At 31.7% G+C, this 17216-nt stretch overlaps 2 protein-coding genes across 3 annotated transcripts; one reads left to right on the forward strand and one right to left on the reverse strand.

The window, feature by feature from the left end:
* Positions 1–2310: 2310 nt before the first annotated feature.
* On the forward strand, positions 2311–6589 carry LOC115880142 (ferritin heavy chain-like). 2 transcript variants are annotated; one of them, XM_030897280.1, is made up of 3 exons: positions 2311–2443; positions 5366–5479; positions 5890–6589. In XM_030897280.1, exons 2-3 carry the CDS (start codon positions 5371–5373, stop codon positions 6489–6491), a joined length of 711 nt encoding a protein of 236 aa, XP_030753140.1. In that variant the 5' UTR covers positions 2311–2443; positions 5366–5370; the 3' UTR covers positions 6492–6589. The 2 variants fall into 2 exon arrangements, with proteins under 2 accessions (XP_030753140.1, XP_030753132.1); XM_030897272.1 differs by lacking the exon at positions 2311–2443 and adding an exon at positions 2624–2648.
* Positions 6590–9231: 2642 nt separating this feature from the next.
* LOC115880069 lies at positions 9232–16988 on the reverse strand. Its single transcript, XM_030897198.1, has 4 exons — positions 16980–16988; positions 11508–11772; positions 11198–11438; positions 9232–9529 (listed from the first exon to the last, which is right to left on the reverse strand). The coding sequence occupies exons 1-4, from the start codon at positions 16986–16988 to the stop codon at positions 9232–9234; spliced, it is 813 nt and encodes a 270-aa protein (XP_030753058.1).
* Between the last annotated feature and the right edge of the window lie 228 nt (positions 16989–17216).

Genomic DNA, 17216 nt, shown 5'->3' on the forward strand with positions numbered 1-17216 from the left:
AATCATAGTACCACCCCCATAGCATACACCTATCTACGCCCCTGCCTGTCACCTTTATATACAACAGAATAGTCCGCCCCTGCTTCAATTATGTCATTAATGACGTGCAACTGCAAACAAGATTGTGTAAAAAGATGCAGTTGCATTAAAGCCAGCATGAAATGTACAACTATGTGCGGAACCTGTCGAGGGCAATGTTGTTCGAATGAGCACATTCTAGAAACTATGAATGTTAGTTTAGTGGAATAGGCAATGTTTTTGTTTATATTATCCAGTATTATATCAGTTGCGTGTATATTTACCATGTTAAAATACCTTGGGAGACTATAATTTGACAGGCGACCTCTATTTTTTGTACTCCATTTTTCAAACGGTTATTGCTCGAAATAACGAATAGAACCTTTTTTGTAGCAAATTTTATAAGGAATATTTTCAGTAAGTATAAAAATTTTTGTGGGACCAACGGGTTCTGAGAAAAAAGCAAAAAACCATCAAAGGGCATATTGGGGGTGTTTTTTTGGGGTGAAGCTCACACTTTAAAGTTAAGAACTCTTTTGATTTTGAAAAGTCTCCTTTTGGTGCGTCTAATCTCTACTTATCAAAACTTTATAAATTTTTTCTTCTATTCGGCTATTTTAGGTCTAAAGGACGGTCCACACTTGCTATATAACATTGCTATATAGCAAAGTTATATAACATGTTACATATTTTTTAGTTATATTTAGCAAATTTCGATGCTATATAACTTGCTAGATGTTATCCATTTGTAGTCGGTAAAGATCAAAAGATGTTGTGCAACATTGCTATTGTAACATGAAACAACGCGTCCACACTTGCTAAATTTCTAGTTTAGCCGCTCATATTTTCAGGGACGTGCGCGACAGAATCTTAGTGTGGTGAGCTGATATTGGTTTGTTTATTTACTGGTCCATAATACCGTATGATCGAAAAAAAAACTGCGTCCCGTTGGCCTCCCGTCCAGTCCAGTTGGTTTGGACATGACGACCGATGACATTCCCCATATAATTTTCCATATAAAATGACAGCGATTTTCATTTCATAGTATGTATTTGGAAACAGAAAAAGTTGAGAAAAAATGCGTAATCTAATAGGCCAGTTCCAGCGGGAACAAAAGAAATGCAAATCAGGAACTGCATGGTTTAGATGAAGTGGATAATTCAAAATGGTTTGCTTTTGCTTTTACAGTACCTCTGTCCGTTCTGTGGCTACGGGGTATCCGTGAGAGGGGAAACGATATTCTCTCGATGTTTTTCGTAAAAAATAGACGACGCGTCCCATCAATAAAAATTCGACAAATTTGCAAGTAGCCAATAAAGTGAGTGGGCGGAGCGATTTGCGGTGACGCACTCGTCAAATCGACGTATAGAATATATTGCTGTTTATTTAAATGTTTTTTGTCCGCATTCCTTTCATAGACACAGATCCAGCCAGGGTTCGGAAGTAGTTAATTAAGACGTAATTTACCTGATTAACTACGTGTAGTTTTTCTTCAAAAACTGCGTCTTTTCCCGTTCATTAACTACATGAAAACTACGTAAATAAACTATGTATTGATATTATGGATAATTTTCCTTTGTATGAGGTGTAATAGAGATAATATGATGTAAATATTATATTTAAAGCCATATTTCTTCTGTTTTCTTAAATACATTATGTGTTGAAAACCTCACCTCAAACCTTTGACATTTGAAAGTTACATACATAGGTTACATAAACTACACCCTCTACATAAACTACATGTAATGTAGTTTATGTAGTTTTTAAAAGTATCATGTAGTTTTCCGAACCCTGGATCCAGCAGACGAGACGTACTGTAAATTATTAATGTTTTTAAAAGACAGAAACACACCACGAGAAACAGCCGAGGCAAGTATTGAAAAGATAAGCTAATTGAGTTCAACTGTATCTAGATCTTGCTGGTAGGCTATGGCGGACTGAAGACCGCTTTTTTTCTCGACTTTCTTTCCCTTAGTTCAAAAATAATTACGCACGCCGCTGCTGCGAGCTGAACCTCTTTCTCGCCAAAACGATTCATGACTACGAAAACTATAATGCGGACGGCTCCCGGTTTTTTAACATGTTACATGTAGCTTGTTAAATAGCAATGTTATATAACATGTTACTAAATGTGGACCCTCCTTAATGTAAATATACTACAACAGTAATCTTGTAAGTTAAGAAAGAATGAAAGCATAATATACTCTGTATTTGAGCCAAGTAAACTAAATGGATGGCTGGTTGTAAATCCGGCAACAGGGCAAGGCTTGCGAAAAAAAACGTAAATATTATTATTTGCGTGTGCAAATCCGCGCGGCATACCGAAAACATTGGATGGTACTTCTCGCGTGCGATAATCATCCAAAATAAAAGAAGTACCGCCTTGCTTCGAGGGTCATTCGTGATTACGCTGGCGAGATACCAGGTAAGACAGAACAAATCTAAGTTATTGTTAATTAATGCAAAGTAATTTCAATTTTTTTCCTTGCTTTTGATTCAATTCCATGCTGAATTTTAGTTGTGAATTAATATGTTAATGCGTTGTTGTTTATGATTCATTCAGTTATTTTAATTTTATTTTATAATTTTTGTAATTAGGACGGATACACTAATAGTATTCATGGTTCTAGGTAATTATTTGATGCTTAGTCTTAGAATTTTGCTTCTTTATTGTAGAACTTTCTGACAACTATTGTATAGACTGTTAAGCCATCGTTCACCATTACGTCATCCAGGGGCGTAGATAGGTGTATGCTATGGGGGTGGTACTATGATTAAGTCGCAAAAAAAATCACTGTCGGAATTTTTTTGTCGAATTAAAACGACGGCGATTTTTTTGTCTTCAAAAAGATATAAAAACATAACACAAAAATTAAAATATAGATTTGTAAATAACATAAACAAAAATGAAACAACGACGTTTATTTGTTAATTTTCTATAAACTATAAATAAAAAACTCTAAACTATCAAAAAAAAAACTATAATAAAAACTATAAACTATAAATAAAACTACAAAACAAAATCAAGTTTTCTAGTACGCTGCTTGGAAAACCTATCAATAACAGCATCAACATTTATTTCAATATCTTTATGGATATTGATTAGAGTTAACCCCACTAATCTGTCCTGGCCAATAAGAACACTTTGTGTGCTTTTAATTAGGTCGAACATATTATAAACGATAAATCAACATAATTAAAAGCATACAAATTCTTCTTATATGTCGGATATTAATTAAAAAAAATCCTTTCATAGGCAATGACTATTTCAATTCTCGTATCTCGTCAAGCGTCAGGGGGGGGGGGTACTGTCCCCCAGTATCCCCCCCTTATCTACGCCCTTGACGTCATCATTATTAGTGTCAAAGATGAGTTTTGGGGGGTGTCTGAGATCAATTCATATTGTTTAGAAAATTTTAAGTGCGTTCCTATATTATTGGTTGAGTGAATTCCGTTTCGGCATTTATTCATTTTTTCTTGAACACTTCATCAATTACGATCCCTTTAACTCCAGTCCTTTGGACTGTTGAAATTCATATTTCTTAAGCATCAGCAACTTGCTATATTATGTAAAAACCCTAACAATTTGTATTTTACATAGGAATATTACACCTTTGCAAGAGTTTTCTACCAGCGTCTCTTTCTCGAGAAAATTAATTTATAAGCTTAGCATTGAGCTCTTGTTCACTTTGGTTTACAAAACATCCCCCTTTAGAACTTCATCTGTCATGTTAAGAAATGAAAGTAAATAATAAAGCGCCTCTCGTGTTTCTTCGCACTCTAAAAATTTCAATTAATGCCTGTAGTAATTTTTAATATATTTTTTAAATTTAAATTTTTTGACTGTAAAGTATATACATTTAAAATGGAATATGTCAATTACAGGATTACAGGCTTACAGGCTTGTGTTTTCTAACATTTTTTAAATAAAACGAATTGTTAAATTTCAATATATGTATATTTGTCATATGTGTAGGTATGAAAAAGTAAAATATAAAATGGACAAACGCTTACTTACATTGCAATAAAACTTCCACTTTTAGTTTTGCAATCCAAACGCAATACTTCTATTTCACAAATAAAAATATCCGACAACACTAAAATCACTGAAACTTCCGCGGCTGACAACGAAAACTGAAAAATATAACGGCACTTTTTGTTTTGGACCTGCATATCAACATTACGCCGTACCATTATGAAAATATCTAATTATAACTTGTAAATTTTAATATTTGAACATGATTTTAACTATTTCTGACAATAACTAACTTTTTGTTATTAAGATAACATTTTAGACGGCAACTGACATATATGTCATAATATTTGAATTTTAAATATGTATGTAATATAATTTAAATTAATATAATGCAACAAAGTCTAATAATATAGTTTGAAAACAATGAAGATTGAATTAAAATTAAAAAAGTTAAGCGCGACCCCTTGTGTCAAAATTAGATGATTAAATTTTCGCAATTTTTTCACCATTTGATGACCGGTGGCGCCTCTAGTGTTTGTTCGGGCGGTTGGTCTTTTACTCCCGCTTATGGTCCTTAAAGAAAAAGTTCTAAAGGGGGATGTTTTGTGATTAAATTTTCGCAATTTTTACACCATTTGATGACCGGTTGCGCCTCTAGTGTTTGTTCGGGCGGTTGGTCTTTTACTCCCGCTTATGGCCATTAAAGAAAAAGTTCTAAAAGGGGATGTTTTGTGTTTTGGTTAAATCTTTGGGGCATTTTTGCAATAAAAAAATAAAATATTGTTTTACAGCAGCAATCAAATTTCAATTTTGACATTGCTCGATGGCCGTCAATAAAATTATAACTCCAAATCAAATGATAATGACAAAAACTAAAAATAATATGCAGTAATTTACGAAATGCTGTAATGACGTCACCATTCCGCTAAAGTCACATTCCACTAAATAAAATTCGGGTATAAAATGTGAACACTAGTGTAGCAAGTTAGGCAATAAAGCTTAAAAAAAAAATTTCTTATTTTTAATGACTGTCATTAGTGGTATTTGTCAAACTCCTATATTTTTTCCTGAAGAATTTTTAAAAATATTGCTTCTTAATAATAAATAGTTTGACATCTCCTGTTTAATGTACCGTATGGTACCGAAAAAAAACGGCGTCCAGTTGGCTGGGAAATGACGATCGATGACATTTCCCATATAAATTTACGTATAAAATGACAGCGATCTTCATTTCATAGCCAACGCTGACGCCGTTTTTTCTCGATCATACGGTATTATGTTACTAAGGCTATAATTTTTACAATATTTTTATTATTTCTACTACATTTTTGTATAAAAGAATTCTTACAAATTATTTCGTCTCTTTACTAGGGATCATGAAGACTGTCATTCTATTATTAACTTTCGCTGCTTTGGCACTTTGTGCCGATGACTTCTGTTACAAAGACACCCAAAGAGCTTGCAGCCCTACATCTAGCAAATTAGGTAAGTCACTAAACAATGCAATTTTTATTTTCTTTCATAATAGAATTAAAAAAATATGATGCATGCGCAAGTCAAACTTTTTTGATCTGTGTAAAATTAAAGAAAAATATATGAAGAAGGCTAGAGTTCCGTCTATACATAGTGTTTTACCTGTCAGTCTTACATGTTCAGTCAAAGCGTTTTTTGTAATTTAAAACTTGTTTGAATTAGGTAAAATCCTAATGTGTAGAAAAGACAATTTGACATTCACAAAATTATAGGATGACAACTTACGGTAATCGCAAAACAGTTTTCGATGCACGTGCCAACATACGATGCATCGTATGTTGGCATTTGCCTGGTTTTGCAGTTGCATCTTCTATGATAAACTGTCTTGGCTAATTTTTAATTAATTTTACTTGATTTTTTAGTTACTGGAGTTCCAAACTGCAACGCCAAATATGGTGCCATTGACAAGCTACAATCCAGCCTTCAAAAATACACTAACGAACTATTATACCGTTCATTCGATTTCCTCCTCATGTCTACTTTCTACGGGAACTACATTAAAAACAGACCAGGCTTCGAGAAGCTGTACAGAACCTACTCAGATTCATTATGGAACGACGGTATAGAACTTATAAAGTACATAGAAACTCGCGGAGGTACCATGGACTTCAGTAACATCCCTAACAACATTTTAAACCTCGAAAACGATGGAAGTGAATCAAAACCAAGTCCAAAACCAAACTGGGAACTCAACGAATATACCTCCTTGGCCAAAGCTCTGGATTTGGAAAAAGAACTGGCTGAAGACATCTTTAAAATTCATCTGGACGCTGATAGTCTGAAACCTGGTCAGCATGATGCTGAGGTAGTGCATCATATTGAGGAGGAGTTCGTTAGTAAACACAGAGATGCTATTAGGAAGCTTTCTGGGTACACTTATGATTTGGGAAAGTTGTTGGATACCCCAGATGCTTCTCTGGCTGTGTATATGTTTGATGAGTTTTTGCAAAATGACAAGTATTAAGTATATTTTAGTTTGTCTGCATGTATATTCCATGTTATCTAATTTTTTTCTGCAATACCTTTGTAACATAAAAAAGTAAATATTTAAACAGCAATACACTTTTTTTGTTTAATTTCTATATCCAAAAATTGTTTAATACAGAAATAAAAACGAAAAAAAATCTACATTCTGTATTTCATATAGATAATTAACCTACTTTAAATTGTTTGTTTATGATGTCTAGCTTATTGGGATAGTAGGTATAAAGTATAGATATTAATAAAATTATCTCCAAGCAAAATATTTGTTAGCTATTCTAGATAATTACGTCGTGCATGCCCTTTGACTAAGTCCAACATATTACTATTACTTTTGATAGATCTCATGACTGGCATTCTATATTACAATACGAATGAAGATAATTCTTTGTTACAATAAAAAGAACATATTAAAACAAATATACAGGGTGAGTCTTAAATAAGTGCAAATATTTTTAGGGATAGTATATATTTTGATACTAGAAACACAATGAGTTTTTCTTAGAAATTTTCGCAGTACAATAACTCGGTTATTTTGGACTTTCATTTTCTTTTTCATTTGAAAAACGATAAAGAGAAAATATTTTTCTTTTATCGAGATCTACCAGCCATGAAAATATTTGCACTTATTTAAGACTCACCCTGTATAGTTCCGCTTTAGCCTATATTCTATATAACTCAATTGGCTTGTCTATAATCTAAATTATGAATAATTCACCCATTTATAGAGATAACATTATTCCTTTAGTTATTACAAATCTATATCTCTCTAATTAGCTATAGTCTGTCCAACGATAAGATCCTTGAGAGCGATAGACAAAGAATATACCTAGCTAGAAAAAGAATGGACTCTGCCATACTGAAAAATGGTCCTACAGAAGTGGCGCCATCTATTGAGTAGGGCTTGTTTTAAATGGATCGTAGCGCGGGCTTTTTAAATGAGCGTATTTATTGAATTTTACTCTAAAATATATAATTAAATTTGATTATTAAATCTCATTTTTTACACAAATTCAACAATACTAATAACAAGTATTGTTGTGATGTGTAAAAAATAGGATTTAACAGTATAATTTATACAATTATTAAACAAAATTAAAGCCAAACATGTGTAAATATTATTTATTATCTAAAGTTTTTATTTATAAATCAAATATTTAAACATCGTTTATTATAATAAAACAAGACCAACATAATACGCCCAAAGTTTTGTAAATGGAGTAAATATAAATATGTACTTAAATGACAAAAATAAAAGACTTTTATATATTATATTTTTAGGGCCACAAACAAAATGAATTGTCTAATTAAAACACATATAACAAATTATAGTTTGAAAAACGTTTTGATAATCATTTGATAATATTATGATTGGCGCTATGACAACGACAATATTTTTTGAAAATCTGACAATAGTATGACAATGGCCGTTGGAAGCTATGGAAACTACAAAAAAATTCTGATTTAACGCCATCTGGCAATAACTAGTAGCAACTTCTTAACCTAAAAATTAATTGCACTACCACCTAGCGCCTGAGGCTGGAACTATTTTATTTGAAATCTCCGTGGAAACGGTGGAACCGCTTTTGCTATTTCACTTTCCCGCCCCTGGTGATAGATATGTCTGTAATTTTAATATTAATGTAGTTTATTTTATTTTACAAAGAAATAAGTTGGTACTATTGGAATGCATAATTAGGATATTTAAAATTTGAGTGACAAGTTATTACTTCAAAATATTGTGAAAAACTGTAAAAATCGAGTTATTTTATTAAAAAAAATTACGGTATGTGTTAATACAAAACAAGCAAGGGTGTATTTTAAACAAAACACCACATACCAACAAAAATATAAAAACGATTTCTTACTTTCAAGCTCAAGCAGCTTACTGCATTTATTATTACATTAATTTATCAATATAACTTATATACAAATATTTTTTTTTAATATTGCAAAGGAATAAATAAAACACGACATAAATAAAACAAAATATTTTTTTAATAATAACACTTACTGAATTAAATACCTTAAAAGTTGGTTAATTAACTTTAATCTTAATTTTTTAAACAAGTATATCTTTTGACATTATCTCTCTGCAGTACTAAAATATATTGTTTACCAATCGTGTGATGTTATTTTACAGACACTCCAGTTTTTGATACAATATACGAGATGGTATACTATTTGGGCCGAGAGTTGTATTAAACTCTCTGGCCATAGTCTCTCGCAAACTGTCTCTAGCGGTCTCTGGCACCGAATATTAACTGTAAACTATGATCTTGTAATTTTAAAAAACACGAAACACAAGTAACAACACAGTCCAAAATGCAAATTGCAAAATATTTATCATTTCTATTTGACATGATTTATTTATATATAACCTATAATTTGCCAAGAGTTTGATAACTCTCAAAAATCTTAAGTCGAGTTCATACGCATCGGCGTCCGTTTATCGTTCATCGTTCTGTCAAACCAATAATATTGAAATATGATCTGTCATTTTTGAAATAAACCAATAAAACTGATTAAAAACAACAAGAGACGACGCATGACGGATTTATTTATAAACCCATCCATAGTTAACTTAAAAAATGTTAGAAACTTTTTTTAGTGAAATAAATGGATTGGTATGGAAGTCATCTGCTTTTTAGTTTAGTTTCAATAGTTTTAAAAATAAAAAAAGGTAATAATGAATGGGTTGCTTGTGCATAATACCACCCATCTCACCAAAAAGAAGATCCCCCAAATCCACCTGAACGTATCGGTACCCATCTCAAGTGGTGGTACTCATCACCATCTTCGTTGTTACCGCGCGTAGAAATGGTCTCGATGGTCAGGTGGGAGCCTCTTCTGATGGTGGGGACCCGTCCGACCGAAACTAGGTCTCTGGGTCTGCTGGAAGGTGGGTGGTTCAGTCGAGCTGCAATCGCACGGCCGCAGCAGCGCGTTGCAGTACTGCAATACCACTGGACTTCCGGCTGAGCAAGGTCGAAGCTTTGACGGACCCCGAACGAGCGACATCTATCGCGAGTTTGGTGATGGTGTGTTTGACGGTGACATGCACGCATGACATTTGGACCTGAATAAACTTGATTTTCGGTGTATTTTTTATGTTAGTCGTTCCAGTGACTAGAATCAGAAACAAGGCCTATATAATTTAAAGAACTTTTGGGCGGTAAAATTTTTGAGGTTATAGCCTGTCAAAAAAATATTAAAATCCTATTAATAAGAGATAATATAGACTAGTAACATTTATAAACTTACATGTGCGGTATGTTTCTCGGTTTGACTATATTTTTGTGATTATTTAAGCTCATATACTCGGTGGAGCTCAATTTAATCAAAACATGATTCTGGATTTCATTTGACACTTGCCAGTTTACTCTGATTTCCAGATAATCTATATATAAGCTGCAAACCTGTAAGTAAATTAGTTCTTATTAGTTAGTGGAGTGGGATATATGTTTGACAGTGACAGGAATGACATATGGACCTGAATAAACTTGATTTTCAGTGGTTTTTTTTTACTGTTACTGTTTTTAATTAATAAGAGCTGATGATATTAGTCGTTCCAGTGACTAGAATGTTAAATAACAATTACCTCATTTAAAAAGGTAGCTTAATTTTTTTTGCCGGTAAATTTATTGAGGTTATAGATAAGATATAATATACAGGGGGGCGCACCTCATTCGCCTCGGTTGATTATACGAAAACGGAAAGATGCAGGAACAAAAAATTTTATGGGTATATGTAGAGAGGCAATGTTCATAATTTAAAATTATTTTGAAATGTACAGGGTGTGTCAGAACCAAAGTTACGTTTTTTCTTATGGAACACCCAGTATTTTATTTCATTTTTGGATTCTTGGACATAAAATAAGGTATTTATTATAAGAGTTTAGTATGTTTAAAAGCTTTGGTTTTTGAAATATTTAAAGATATTTAAATATGCATGCTATAATAAAAAAGTTTGTCAACACCTCGTACATTACTTTTCAAAATTAATTCTTGTGCTGACTTTCAAGCGAGAGAAATAAACTTTACAAAAAAACTTGATTGCTTCCTTAAATCTATACAGGGGTATCAAAAATTGCTGGTCTATTATAAATATTTATTTTACATAAAAAAACTTCGATATTTCAAATGCAACACTCTGTATTTTTTTAAATAAGTCGAATCAGATTTAAATGCTCTTTCAAACTATTTTACGGTTTCCTATAGCCATCTAGTTCAGATTTTGAATAAAAAGCAATTTCTCAATAAAATAGCAATCAAGAGGACTGGTGTCGCCATTCCAAGTTGCTAGTGACAGTTAGTAGCTATTTCCAAAATCGACATTAGTTTTATGAACTTTATTTAAATTCATAACAATTTATTTGTATTTAATTTACCTACAATAGTTTAATAAGTAAGTATTTATTATTATATATTATAATAATAATTATATTATTATTAAATAAAAAACAACCTGCTCGTTGAAATAGTCGGTAAAGCTACAGTACGTCTGTCCGTTCTGTAGCTACGGGGTATCCGTGAGAGGGGAACGATATTCTCTCGATGTTTTTCGTAAAAAATTAGACGACGCGTCCCATCAATAAAAATTCGAAAAATTTGCAAGTAGCCAATAAAATGAGTGGGCGGAGCGATTTGCGGTGACGTACTCGTCAAGTCGACGTATAAAATATATTGCTGTTTATTTAAATGTTTTTTGATGAATGGAGCTTTACTGGGATCGAGTTGCTTAAAGCTATTCCGTTCGGAGTGACTACTAGTTTTTGCGGCTACGTCACAGAAGTAGTCTTCCGTTACCGGAGACCCGGTAATCTCGAACTGAGCCTTCGCGTTCACTTTTTGGTATTCCAGTTTGTCCTTGTACACAAGTTCGAAGTTGCCTGTATCGGCCCTGTTGTTTCTTGCATTGTCAACGACCACTGAAAATAAAATATTATACAGGGTAAAATTAAAGATATACTGGGATCAAAATCGCGTAGTCTATGTACCTTTGATGACGTCTTCTAGTACGTCCGGGCACATTCTAGACGTCACGGGTGTGGATGCGTGCAGGGCTGGGTTAGAGTTGATTTCTAGCAGCCAGGGTTGGAATGATTCTGTCAGCATAAAGTCTGCCCCGTAGAGTTCAAAACAATTTTTTCTTTTGTCAATTTTGTCTCTGTGAGCTATCATGGCCGCAGTGATGCATTCTTTCATTCCGGGGTATATTACATTTTCGTAGATGTCGGGGTAGCCGATATTTGACAGATAATTCTAATAAAAGAAAAAAAACTTTGGTTCAGAGGTTCAGGTTTGGCAAAACTGTTATTTGTAAATAACAGTTGAAACTGTTATTTGTAAATAACAGCTGAAACTCTTAATTATAAATAACAGTTTGGAATTAAATAACAGGTTTTTGTTATTTATAATTTTTTATCATTTCGACATAAAAGAAACTTTAACGAGAAACTGTTATTTTTGGATGTAACAACTGTGGAGAACTGTTATTTTTAAACAACTGCTGTAAAATAACGGCTCGTTAAACAACAACACGTCTCTAATAAAAAGTTTCCTTTATTATTTTTAACACAGAATGAAATAAATGGAACAAACATTAAGGGTGACCATTAAGAGTCTATTAGGCTGTACTGTTCGGGTCCTAAGGCTTTGATTAAGGCTTGATTAAGATTTACAGAGCTTCAACGTTTGCCATAAAATAGCGAACAGTTTATTACAAAACCAATAATGATCCAGCAGACGTACTGTACAGAAGCCGACGAAAATAGATAAATAAAGGTATGAAATCGACACCGGCGAAGACACGAGACTTCAAATAGGCAAACATTAAAACTACCGAACAAACACGATCTTTGGCATATAAATATTTAACGGCATTTTAAAAGTTTATTAACGCTTAACAGTTTTTCAGTTTGCATTCTGATTTGCACTGCATAATTTTTAATTTTCTATTAATAGGACAAAATTTGAACTGGTATGCCTAAAAAATGTTGATACCTGAAAATATTGTCCTATTATTTGGTGTAATTGAGTTGGCGTTGGAATTTTAGGTGTTACAACAGCAAAATAAAACACTAATTCACCACAATACACCAAAATACTTTACTTTTTACGCTGAACGCGCATTTTCTAAAATTTAGTGTTTTATTTTGATTACCTGTTTTACCAATTAATTGTCAGTGGCAAGCAATTACTGTAAAAATAAATTTGATTGTTTGACAGTCAATCAGCTTATTTAAGCTTATAACCGGAAAAAATGAAAAATCTCGAAATATCCTTATGGATTGAAAGTTAGCTGTCTAGCCGCTACCGGTTACTGACTTTCCACTCGCGAAAAAGGTAGAAAACTGGAATTAATCAAAGCGGTCTGTTCTGATTTTATTTGTATATGGATGCACCAACAGTAATTCAAGGATTATGAATTTTTTATGAAGTTAAAAAAGTTCGACTCGCGACTCACTCACCGTCATCAAAATAAAAAATTCTTATGGATTCAAAGTTAGCTTGTTTTTTACATTCTATGTTTTTCATGGGATTGCATTTACAGCTGCTTTTTTATCTGCTTTATATATGATCAAGCTCGCAAAACCGGTGTTTGGCCGTCCTGTATATAAATATTGGGACCGTCCCGGATGTCGTAAGAATTTGTCACAGGTTCTCTTCTTCTATAGTCCTCTTTTTTTTCTTTCGTCGGTTACGATGGTCATTATTTAAGTCGTTAAGCGAAAACAGAGAATTGCGAGACAGAAAAACCGGCACGACTGATTTGATTTCGGAGGCTTAATTGCGACCGAACAAGTAAAAAGACGATAATCATTACAACGATTAAAATTGCAGATTTTTTTCACGATATATATCTCTCTCACAGGAGGAGAATCATCTTCTTCTTAAGTTTTCGATTCTTTCATATTATTTGCTGGAACAATAATGAAATATTTGGACATTTACATTGGACCAGAATTCGTACAAATCTTTTTGCAATCTCATAGAAAACTTAAGCGTTTTTTTAATTCAAATTATTTTGAAGACTAGTCGTTTGATATTAACTCTTTATAGGGCAGTCTTTTTTATTTTCTAGTTTGATCAAATTAACTTCAAAAATATATAAGCCAGTACAAAAGGAACATATATTCTTAATAATATTTTTTACAAAGTTAACAAACAAGGGAGTGGGGTGGTAATGGTCGATTTTTCAATCTGAGACTGTTAAAGCAAATAAATAAAATGTAATGATCTAATGTATATAATGTATAAACTGTATGTATCATCCGATGTAAAAAAAGAATAAGTTCATTTTGATTATCTCTATTAGTTCTCTATTCAAAAATATGCCCTTATCAACTAAATCAAATTTTGTTTTTCGAGAAACTCACATCCTATGATCGAAAATATACAGGATAATATATCGGTGATATAAGAAAAATTATATTGACATTAAAAAATAGGTACTTAAATTGAATTTTGGCTGTCTTGACGGTTATTATTTTGATTTAAGACATTTTTCCACTTAATTCGCATCATCATTATTTAAATCAAAAATATACACTTACGTCATAAGAACGACTTAAATTACATTGGTTACTAACTAATTATTATAGTCTAGAAAATGAATAACTTTGAATTTTGACCGTTATTTTTTACCAACATGGCAAATATAAAATCCCTCTATCCAAAAAGTTACTGATATTCTTTAAAATGAGTGCCGGAACGAATCAGATAGGTAACTCTTTTTACTTTCGTGAAATAGAAAAGGAAAATAACAAAACAAGTGACAGTTCTTCCTCTTCTTGCAAAAATCAATGCGAAACTTATGCGAAATGTCATAATTGACAAAAGTAAAATGTCATCAGCCTTTGACATTTCTAAATATCAGACCCAGGCCGTCTCTAATAGAACAGCCTCGGAGCGAGATTTATGACGTCACGCTAGTTAGATACCACGGATTAATAAATATGTTGTAGAATACATGGAAAACATAACCTATTTATAGTAATAAATACTTTGGCAAATAAACTATGAACCATACAAATGCAGCAAATATTTTACAATATACCTACAAATAATGAATAGGTACATAAGATAATGGGTAAAATGTAAAATATATTTTAGATTTTGGGATTTGAAAATCGATCTAATTTAATAAAAAAACATGCAATATCTACTAATAGTGATGTATTATTATTTGCATTCACAAAATTTATATGTATATTTTGCAAGCATTAATGTTTAAAATATTATATTTGCAAATAATACAATATCATAGAAAAAAGGCCTTAGCGATGGCTCTGAAATAAAGATCGCTGTCATTTTATATGTAAAATTATTCTAAAATTTTTGATTTTTTTGGGACTTAGGTTCGGGAAAAACGCTGATTAAATTTTCATTTGGTTTTTCATTATTTTTTTTGGTTTAAAAAAAACGTTATAGCCTAAAATATATAAAATAAATAAAAAAAATAAACGTTTATAGCCTTCATCAGTGATGTGTTATATGAAAAAAATAGTGTGGAATATAATCCAAAAATTACATATACGAGGAATAATAATCATGTCTTCCATATTCTACAACATAATTAATCCGTAGTATCTAACTAGCGTGACGTCATATATCTCGCTCAGAGGCTGTTCTATTAGAGACGGCATTGCATCAGCATGGCCGCAAGTTGCTAACCTAATAAAATTTACACTAGAAAAGCCCGCGGGAACTGTCAAATTCAAAGTTATTCGTTTCACAGACTATATAAATCCATACAAAAATAATTCAGTATTAAAAATAGAAAATTATACCGGGTGCGTCTCAAAAGTGGCTCACCCCTATAACTTTTTTATTTTTTTAGGTAAAAAAACGAGATTTGGTATGTTGGTATATGACATAAATTAGGATTGATTGACGTATTTAATTGTTTTTGGTCACTTCCTGTTTCACCGGAAATGACTACAACTTTTGATTTTTAAATGACACCCTCGGTATTTTTTTACTTTGTTCGATAGTAAATAACACTTTGAATAAAATGACATATCATGTGTCAACTTTTGACATTTTCGCATATGGTTTATTTGAAATTATAACTTGCGGTTCGTAACGAAAATTTGACTCGAAATACCAAGTTTGTAGTATCAAATTATTCGTAAAAAAATGCTTTTTCCAAATATGCTAATGAGCCACCCTCGTTCCTTTTGAAAAACTTGAGATATTATTAAAAATACGATTTGAGCATTTTCTAACCGGCCAGGACAAGAGACTAAAAACATTAGACGATCAAATCTATTTTTCCAAGGCTCCTTGGTTAAGAATTAGTGTTTTTAACATAGTCAGGACACTCTAGATTTTTAAAATACGATTTTTTATTAAGCGAGAATGTCAAAAGTTGTCATATGATATGTCATTCTATTCAGAATGTCGTTTTCTATCGAATAAAGTAAAAAAATACCGAGGGTGCTATTTAAAAATCAAAAGTTGTAGTCATTTCCGGTGAAATAGGAAGTGACCAAAAACAATTGAATACGTCAATCAGTCCTAATTTATGTCATATATTAACATACCAAATCTCGTTTTTTTATCTGAAAAAATAAAAAAGTTATAGGAGTGAGTCACTTTTGAGACGCACCCGGTATATGTATGTAGAAAGTACCAAACTAGTCACTATAGACAATGGAACACTACATAAATACTAAACATTCCCTATAGTAAAAATGGTATAAGGTATTCTGTATTCTTAAAATAAATTGATGCTACTGTTTGAATGGACCATTAAAATATATCAGCGTTTGTACTAAGAGGTACGACCGCTTCGGGCAAAAGAGAAAATTTATCTAGAAGAACCATCTAGGTAAACTTTAGCCAAAGTTTACACACTAATCAATTCTCATTAGTTTGTACAGAGTGAGTCTCTAAGAAATACTCAACATCAGGTTTATTGCTTGAAATGTTACTCTAATAATTACTCGTAAAAATATGGGACTAATGATTATAAATAATATACTCCTCACACTCATGCAAAAAACGCAATGGAGAAATTTTCGGTTAAATTTAAAGTGTTATGTTTTTGTTACTTTTAGCTCTATTTTTATGAATTTTTATAGTAATATATGTATATATATATATATGTATATATATATATATATATATATATATATATATATATATATATATATATATATATATATATATATATATATATATATATATATATATATATATATATATATATATGCTACAAATTCGAGATACGAGCATTGGTATCTCGGAAACCGTAATAGATACGAAGATAGTTAAATTAGGGCAAAGTTGCGCCTTTGATATGAACGCACTGAAGATATGTTGACATTTGCCTTTGTTGTTTTGCTACAATAATTATCATTTTATGAGTTATTTATACAAAAACAACTAAAAAATATCAACCAGTGGATAAAAATCCATAATTTTTTAAAGAAAAAAATGTGAATTAAAATCAGAAAACTTACATTATGCATTTTTGCAACCCCTTTGTTTGCTAGCTTCAGTAGGACCAACAATTGTAATAATTTTACGTAAATGCTATTAAAACCACGTAAGCACCGCATTTAAAAGTTCATATCTCATATGAACACTATTAACATTTACGTAAATGGCAACGATTTGAATATTTTTCCTATTCAACTAATTACCACTTCATTTAGAAGAATTATCTTAGGAAAATAATTACTTAAAACTGCTAACTT

Source organism: Sitophilus oryzae, unplaced genomic scaffold (genome assembly GCF_002938485.1).
Source record: "Sitophilus oryzae breed Bouriz unplaced genomic scaffold, Soryzae_2.0 scaffold_1068_pilon_pilon, whole genome shotgun sequence".
Lineage (NCBI taxonomy): Eukaryota > Metazoa > Arthropoda > Insecta > Coleoptera > Curculionidae > Sitophilus > Sitophilus oryzae.